At 35.4% G+C, this 9,509-nt stretch overlaps 1 protein-coding gene across 1 annotated transcript in view; it reads left to right on the top strand.

Annotated features, from left to right (window-relative positions):
* The first annotated feature begins 535 nt into the window (after positions 1-535).
* Positions 536-9,509, top strand: part of LOC122046430 (transcription factor GTE9-like) — a 28,550-nt gene continuing 19,576 nt past the window's right edge. Inside the window, exons 1-3 of the mRNA XM_042607122.1 lie at positions 536-2,475; positions 2,545-2,593; positions 2,672-2,827. Coding sequence (XP_042463056.1) covers positions 1,336-2,475; positions 2,545-2,593; positions 2,672-2,827 — 1,345 coding nt within the window. The 5' untranslated portion in view covers positions 536-1,335. The remainder of the gene's footprint in view (positions 2,476-2,544; positions 2,594-2,671; positions 2,828-9,509) is intronic.

Below are 9,509 nucleotides of genomic sequence, written 5' to 3'. Positions count from 1 at the left end.
AATAATTATTACATCGTTTTGGTTAATTGGGAGAATTATAATTTTGATATATTGATTACTCGTGCCTTTGGGAAATTAATAATTATTACATCGTTTTGGTTAATTGGGAGAATTATAATTTTGATATATTGATTACTCGTGCCTTTGGGAAATTAATAGAATAATTATGGTTAATTTAGTTGAGGATGGTGTTTACTTGAGGAGAATTATCTCCATTACACGTGGATCAATGAAATAGATTGAGTTAAATCTAATTAGATTAATGAATGTGGTTAATATTGGATTTAGTGACAATTGATTCTGATGTTAATGTGAATCAACATTAATTAATATAACGGTGGGGCACATATTGAGATGTTGCATTTTGGGTCCAATCTGGATCGGTGGGTTGGTATACGGATCCGAATCCGATAGCGTCCGATTGAAACCGGCATCTGCGCCGTCGATTGTGATGGCTTATCTAGAAGTCAGAAGTGAATCCGACGGCTAGATCTGTTATTTGGTCATAATGATTAAGAGGTGAAAGAACACGATCTCGCCACTTCGGCAGGGATCTCTCTCGTGGGATTGGGTGTGTTGTTCCTTGTCATTTCTTTTCTCCTCTCTTTCTAGGCTCGAAGAAGCCGAGCGGCTAGAAGGCGGCGAAGAGAGACGGACGCGGGGGGTGGAAAGCAGGACAATTTGTGACTCCGGTGGTCTGTCGAGGCGAAGGCAGGCTTGGCGCTGTTGTTCGATTCAGGTTTTGTCTCCGCTTTCGGAAGCATTTCTGGCGATTTGTCGCTACCAGCCGCCTCGGATCAGTTTCGTTTATCTTGCGCTATTTCTTGGCCTCGATCTGGAATTTTGGAGGTAAGTGGAATTTTGGGAGCTGCGGTTGCATTGGTTGCGGCATTTTGGAGCTGAAGAGCTTGCGTCGTCAGCGTCTACTATTAGGGGCCACCGGAGGGATTAGGTTTTCGGTTTCCATTCCCCGAAGTTATTTAGAGGCAGAATCTCCTTTCTCTAAATTGGTTTTTTGGTTCTGCATTCGCTGAGGTAGGAATCTGGTGGAAGCTAGGGTTTTTACTGGGGAGCACTCTGGGCAGGTTTCTGGTTCTTAGGATATGCAGGACTGATTACCTGATATGTAATTTCTGTGAGAGAGAATATTATGACGTGTGAGAAAAAGCTTTATTGCGTAAATTTGAAAAGGTGGTGTATGAATACACTATTTAGAATATATTTTTGAATCTACACGAAGGCCATTCTCTTTTGTCCTGGCGACACAGTTTATAGGATTAATTCGGATTGCTTAGCTTTTGAATTAATCACTAGGTACATATATTTATATGAACAATGGGGAAAACACAAAAGTTCCCAAAAGGTTACCCATCTAGTTTTGCTCAAGAGTATCAACATGTAATGGAGAGGACAGGCGAGTCTGAAGGATTTGGTAGCTGTGCTCAAGCCGACTCAGAAGATTCTTCTGCCCTAAACAGGAAGTGCATAAGCTTGAATGTTAACAGGCATAAAAAATTTAACATCCCATCTCAGCTATTTGCACCCACGAATATGTCCAAGTCTGAGAAAAAGGAATTGGAGATGAGATTAAGGTTAGAGCTGGAGAAACTTCAAATATTTAAGAAACAAATTCTTTCTACGAATGCAATAAGTGGAAATGGGGTTGCTTTATCATCTTCCAGTAACGGGAATGGAATAAAACATGTTGCCCCAGTCCAGAATGGTTCTGGAAAGTTTGAGACTACGAAGAAGGCTCCCCTTCCAGATGCAATTGGAAACTCTTATTCTGTGTTCTTGAAACAGTGTGAGCCACTTCTTAAGCGCTTGATGAGTCATCAATATGGGTGGGTATTCAACACACCTGTTGATGTAGTTAAGTTGAACATTCCTGATTATTTCCAGGTTATCGAACGTCCAATGGACTTAGGAACCATCAAAACTAGGATACAATCGGGTAGCTACTCTAGTCCATGGGATTTCGTTTCAGATGTGAGACTTACATTTGCCAATGCAAAGACTTATAATCCACCTAAAAATGATGTTCATATCATGGCAGATGTTATGAGTAAGTTCTTTGAATCAAAATGGAAAGATATTGAAAAGAAACTGATTGCTGCTGAAGCAGTTGCCAGAAGAGTTTCCAATACTCAGAAGCCAGTTTTGCTCCCAAAGAAGAGGAAAACTCCGGCTGCTAACATTGATATCAGCAAGCCAAAGGCTGTGAAGCCAAAAATGTCACTTGAGGAGAAACAAAACATAAGTAACCAACTAGCGTCTCTTGAGGACATGCCAGTACATATTCTTCGCTTCTTGAGTAAGAACAACGCAGTGTGCCAACCAACCGAGGATGAGATTGAGATTGAGCTTGAAGAAATGAATGATGAGATACTGTTTGAATTGAAGAAACTTTTGGATGAGCATTTTCTTGATGAGAAAACAAAGAATCAAGTCAAATCTGAGCATTGTGAAATTGAGGTATACATTCTATCACTAGGCTTTCTTTCCATGTGTGCAATAATTGGACATTGGTTTCTGTCTGTGCAGATTTTAAATGAATCAGGAGTTAGCAATTCCTCAATGCGTCCTTGTAAAGGTTAGTTTCTCATATTATCCCAGGAACTCTGTGCAGTAACCAACTTTAATTTAATGATTCCTTCATCTCAACTGTTAGGCACTCAACCAGCAGACGATGATGTTGATATCATTGATAATGCTCCACCTGTTTCAAGTTATCCCCCTATGGAGATAGCTAAAGAATCAACTCTAAAAAGCGAAAAATGTAGTAGTTCAAGTGATTCAAGTACTGATTCCAGCTCATCATCTAGTGGTTAGTTCTTATATCTATGTTTTAATATTTGTTTTCATCATAAAATATGTTTGCATAAGGTTAAGATTATGTAATGGTTATATACATGTATGCATATATGTTGGTTTATAAATGTTAGCAGTAATCATTTCTCCTGCCTCTCAAACTCTTTATGTGTAAAACCAATTCATGATGAGTTTCCTCCATATGAAATTCTGTCTTTTATTTTATCTTTATTTATATTTCATATTAGAAAAATTTTCAAAGTCATGACTTATCTAGGTTTATGGCTAACATCTCTTTTTGGGGGATTATTCTATTGGTTCTCATTACATCATCACTATTGTATTACCTTTCAGATTCTCATTTACGCTCTCAATTTATTATACAAATTTTCCCATTTTAGGGATCTAAAGCCGTTCACAGATTACTTAGGTTCATTGATCTTACTACTCATAGTTAAATTTTTGCTCGTGCTGTAGTTTCTGAAGATTACTTAGGTTCATTGATCTTACTACTCATAGTTAAATTTTTGCTCGTGCTGTAGTTTCTGAAGGATTTCTTTGCGTTTGTATTTATTACATCCAGACATCACTCCTGTACGGGAGTCATTCTCTGTGTAAACCTTTATTGAATAATCTGTCTTGGAGTATCAATATTTATTTGTCCTTCAAAATTGACAAGTACTGACAAATAAATTGATGTCATCTATCCATTGAGGTCTCAAAACTCTCCACTCATTGCTCACCTAATGCAAGTCAAAAATAGATCTGTATTATTCTTATCTTTCATGTGTAAAATAGCAATTGATTAGTAATAATGCTGACATATAGCATTAAATATGATGATGATCTGGAGTCTAGTAAAAAACAATGTTTTTTTTTGTAGTATTCCTCCAAATAAGGTTAACACAAGAGTCTAGTAAAAGCATAAGGATGCATGATTAATTCAAATTTAGTATGATTGAAAAAAACAAGAGAATGTATAACAAAGAGTTAGCATATAAAGTAGAGACTTCCACTAGTTGTTGATTAACAGGCATAATTGCACTCTTGAACATTAGTGGAGAGATGCCTTGATCATAAATAAACACAAGTATCCATGAAAGTATAAGTCATCGTATATATTTTTTTTGATAATTCAGGCATCCAGTCTTTGAACCAACTAATCTTGAGGTGACCGGCTCAGCCCATGAAAGTTCCCTAATGGCCATCCAGGTAAATTTGGAAGTGCAAATGATTCCTCGCCCAACAACCAACGCCCTAAATTTTTCATCCCACTAGGGGGACATAAGTCAACGTACATGGAACTCAAAACTATGTTGTAAATGAATTAAATGTTCATGAGTAAGCTTAGTGTCCATCTTGAGAAGTGCTTTTTTGTTTTCATTCACTATGCTAAATGAACAAATTTAAATAACTCATTAAATTAAATGTACAAACTTGAACACATGTGTTTAACTCATTAATATTCGTTAACTGAGATTATGAAGTTATTACGAGCAACGGTCATAAGCAATTTCTACGATTAAATCTTGTATCATGTTTATTAATAAAAGTCACATTAAACTTGTAAATAAATAAATAACTCTCAAAATGAATAAATAAGTTTGGAATATCAAGCTCACTAAACAAACCCACAAAGGTTAAAAATCTAAAATCTTCTAGCAATTAAACACACTCAAGGAATTAAGAGTTCAATAACTTTTAAATGAACTAAGCTCAAGTCAAGGTCGAATTAAGTTTAAACGTGAAAAAAGGAACCAAGCTTAGCTTGAACAACCATTTCAAGCTTGAACAACCATTTCAGTAGTTTGGTTCATTTTGGGGTTGACTTTGCATGGATTGGCTTAGTTACCTTATCAAATAAGTTTGAAAAACAAAAAGTATGGTTCAACTTGGCTCTTTTACAACCTACTTAAAACTATGTAGTGTATATTCATGATCAAATCTCAAGGATCAACGAAGAAAACTCTTGTCCTCTTGTGGAGTGGATTCATCATGACTGAACATGAAGCAACCTTGTAAAAATAGTAAATCCCTTTGTTGTCAACTCACATTTAACCTAATAGTACTTTTCTTCCTAATTGCAAGGAACATGAGCATCTATATGTTCACATGTAGTTTAACATGACTATTATCATGTTAAATAGCTAATACATTTTTCTAAAAGAGAGAAGAACGCCACAAGCTGAAAGCTTGTATATAGAAAAATTTGTAATGATTGTAAGGTTATCTTTAGAGAAAGCTTAACTATCCAACATCCAACTTTGGTTAATGATAATAGATACATGTCACAAGCATAATATCAGAAGGAAAATGTGCATGACTTCTAAGATTAAGCGGTGAAAGCTAAAAGATGGAAAACAAAGTATCTTCAAGGAGAAGGTAGGAATATAACTATTAGGAGATATACATTGCCAGATAAGATAACATTAAATTTGAAAACGGTGGCCAAGAGCATACTTGGTAAGTCAAGAGGAGGGGCACCAACACATAAACAATTTTGGTGGTGAAATGAGAAAGTACATGAGCAAGTGGCAAAAAAACAAACAACCTATAAGTTATTGTACGCTTTAAAGAACGAAGAAAACTTTAAAAAAGTATGCAACAGTCGAAAATAGGTCAAGAAAATACTGAGTGAAACTAAGAATATAGCTTTTGTAAGCTTGTATCGATGGCTTGATACAAAAGGAGAAAGAAAGATTTATATAATAGCTAAAAAAACATTTTGTCTCTACATGTTGGCGCAGTTGGTACTTGTATGAGTGTTTGATCCAATAGGTCTTGTGGTCATTTTTTAGCGGGTACAAAGTGCCTCGTTGGATGTCTGAACCTCCCCTATGCAAAGGGCCGTTGTGTTAGGAGCAAACTGCTCCCTGTGATTTACTTGCCTATATCTTGTCGTGGGGTCGGCGATACTGGCCGCTTGGGGTGCCACTTTTTGCTTCAATAAAGTGAGAGAGAGGAATATAAGAAATCTTACCCAAATAAGATGCAATAAAGATGAATCTAATAGGATATTAGTGAAGGATGAGGAAATAAAGGAGCGATGAAAGAGGTATTTTCATTAGTTTAGGAAATTTAAGTAGTTTAAAGGAGTATATTGTTGGTTGCTACACCTGGATTCCGTTCTAGTTCCCCTGTACAAAAATTTGTACAAGCATAGAACTATCCTAGCTATCCATGTGCTCTACTGAAGTTAAATTTGGATTGTAAACGATGCTTAACATTATTAATCCAAATTGTCCTTCAGAAGTTAAACTTGGATTGTAAACGACACTTAACATTTTTACTCCAAGTTTAATCGATGTGATCTTCCTAAGTTAAACTATATTACAGAAGTTGATTAAATATCTATTTCAAAGATTGACTTCCAGTTAAACATGGCGAGGCAATAGGCCTTCTTGGTTATGGGATCATCCACCACTTCCTAGACAAAGCCTTTCAAAGAAATTGGATATTTAACTTCTTACAGTAACCCTAGGTTTAACTACAGAGACCACAATAGAAAGTAGAAACACAAGATCGAAACGCTAAATCGAAATACAAAATCGATAGCACAAAATCGAAATATAAAATCGCTAGCCTCTTGTGCTGGTGTTTTAGAATACATGCAAAGAAAACTAACTAATTAATTCGAAACGGAAAGCATTAATTAGTTATACTTTTCTTTGTAGCTAAAGATCTCTTGATCTTCTGTTATATTCCTCTCCTTCTCTTGGACGTCGTGTGGGTGACGATCTACCAAGATAACTCCACCTGAACCACTTCTTTGCCTCCAAGAAACTCGAGCCACCAAGGGATGCTAAAATACGAAATTTCCTTCTCTTCTTCTTCCTCTCTAAGCAACCGACCACAAGAAGATGCCAACTTGATGTGCCGCCGGTCCTTAGGAAGCAAAAGAGAAAGGAAGAAAAGAGAGAAAATCCGGCCACCAACCACCAAGGGATGCTAGGATACAATATCTCCTTCTCTTCTTCTTCCTCTCTATACAACCGACCACCAAGGATGAGGTTCTCTCCTTAATGCCGCCGACCACAAAGAAGAGGGAAGGGAGAAGAGGATGGCTGACCACACCAAGGAGAAGAGAGGAGCTAAGAGAGATCAATTCAATAACCATAAGGCAACCTCTACCTCTCTTTTATAATCCTTGGTTATGGCAAAAAAAGGAAATTTTAATAACAATTAAAATCTCTCTCTTTTAAATTTCCTATTGTACATGGTAACAAAAGGAAAGTTTTAAAATTAATCTCTCTCTTTTAAAACATGTAGACAACTACAAAAAGGAAAGATTAATTAAAACTTCTCTTTTTAAATCATGGTTATAAAAAAGGAAAGTTTTATTAAAAATTAAAATATTTCTTTTAAACATTATAGATAACTACAAATAAGGAAAGATTTTAACTCAATTAAAATCTCTCTTTAATCTTTTGTAGATAGCTATAAAAGGAAATATTTTAAAATTTTAAAACTCTCTTTTAAAACCATGAGGATGACTATAAAAGGAAAATTAAAATCTTTCTTTTAACCATTGTAGATAACTACAAAAAAGGAAAGATTTTAACAAAATAAAATCTCTCTTTTAACCATTGTAGATAACTACAAATAAGGAAAGATTTTAACAAAATTTTGTTTTAAAAACAAAACTTCCTTTTCCTTTTCTAGCGGCCGACCCCTAGCTTGGGCACCAAGCTTGGCCGGCCACTTCTTGGCTTCCAAGCCCATGCTTGGCCGACCCTCTTGCACCAAGCAAGGATGTGGCCGACCCATTACTTGGGTAAGAAGTGGACTTTATGGATACAAGGATTTATAGAGGCTACAACAGGGACCGAGAGGAGAAATTGATTTTGGTCTCCCGATGAGCTTGAGCTTTCTGTGTTCGCCCCGAACACCCAACTCAAGTTCATCAATAATAACTCATACCACTAAAGAGTTATTATTGAACTACCGCACCAATCCCAAATTATATTATGGGCTCCTTCTTATTATGAGTGCATTAATCTCCCTGTGTTTAAGATATCGAATGCCCACTAATTAAATGAGTTACTGACAATCCACTTAATTAATATCTAACTCCAAGAGTAGTACCACTCAACTTCATTATCATGCCAGACTAAGTTGCAGGTTTACATGATAATCCTTATGAGCTCCTCAAGGGGACATTATCAACCTAGATTACTAGGACACAGTTTCCTTCTATAATCAACAACACACCATATAAATAATATCATTTCCCAACTTATCGGGCCTATTGATTTAACGAACTAAATCTCACCCATTGATAAATCAATGAAATAAATACTAAGTATATGTGCTTGTTATTATATCGGGATTAAGAGTACGCACATCCATAATAACATAAGTTTTGTTCTTTTATGTAGTCAGTAAAAAAAAACAATCTCAAATGGTCCTACTCAATACACACATAGTGTATTAGTGTAATTTTATAGTTAAGATAAACTAATATCAAATTACACTACAACCACTCCAATGGTTTGCCCCATTCCATCTTGGTTGTGAGCTACTATTTATACTTTATAAGGAACTGATAACATGATCTTCTGTGTTACACCAAACACTATGTTATCTACAATATAAATTAAATGGACAACTGCATTTAACATAAATGCAGACATTTGACCAATGTGATTCTTATTTCAAAATAAATATTCATACAAAAAACTAGGCTTTTAGTATACATCCCAACATATATAACAACAACCAAGCCTTATCCCATTAGGTGGAGTTGGCTATATGAGATCTTTCTACGCCATTGTTGAGCTCTATCCCCTACTATATCATCATTTATATTTAAATAAATTTTATTTTGTTTTCTTGATTCTAACCAAGTCTTCTTTGGTAAAGTTGTTGTTTTGTGACCAAAAGGTCAGGGGTTCGAATCTTGGAAACGCCTCTTGCAAAAAGTAAGGTAAGGCTGCGTACAATGGATCCTTCCCTGGCACCTTGCATAGCAGGAGCTTCGTGCACCGAGCTTCCCTTTTTAACCAAGTCTTTTTTGGTCTTCCTCGTTTGATGTGCACATTTGTTATAGTTTCACATTGCCTAATTAGAGCATCTATTGGTCATCTACATGCATGTCTGTACCATCTTAAACGTGACTCCTACAGTTTTCCCTCAATAGGTGCAACTCGGGCTCTCTTTAGTATTTTCATTTTTTATTTTGTCTATCCTTGTATGTCCACACATCCATTTTAATATTCTCATCTATGCAACTCTCATTTTCTGCTCATGTTCTCGAGTCATATCCTAACATTTAACTCCATATAATATAGCAGGTCTAACTACTATTTTGTAAAACTTTCCTTTTTAGTTAGAGGTATTTTACAATTATAAAGAATACTCTTCTCCATTTTAACTTTGTATTCTATGTAAGACATCTCTCTCAATCCCTTCATATTTTTGCAAAAATTTGATTCTAAATACGTAAAGCTCTTATTCACAAATAACTCATTATCTTTTATCTTAACAATTGTCTTATTAATATGATATTACTAAACTTAAATTTCATATAGTTTTTCTTTACTTTACTAAGTCTAAAACTTTTTACTTTTAGTATTTCCGGCTATGATTCGAGTTTAACATTCACTTCTTCATGTGTCTCATCTACTAAAACAATATCATTTACAAACAACAAGTACACGGTACGTGTCTAGTGAGTTCGTTTATGATTAGTATAAAAA

This window comes from Zingiber officinale, chromosome 2B (genome assembly GCF_018446385.1).
Source record: "Zingiber officinale cultivar Zhangliang chromosome 2B, Zo_v1.1, whole genome shotgun sequence".
NCBI lineage: Eukaryota > Viridiplantae > Streptophyta > Magnoliopsida > Zingiberales > Zingiberaceae > Zingiber > Zingiber officinale.
Note: the sequence above shows the minus strand (reverse complement) of the source record. Positions and strands in the feature narration are given on the sequence as shown.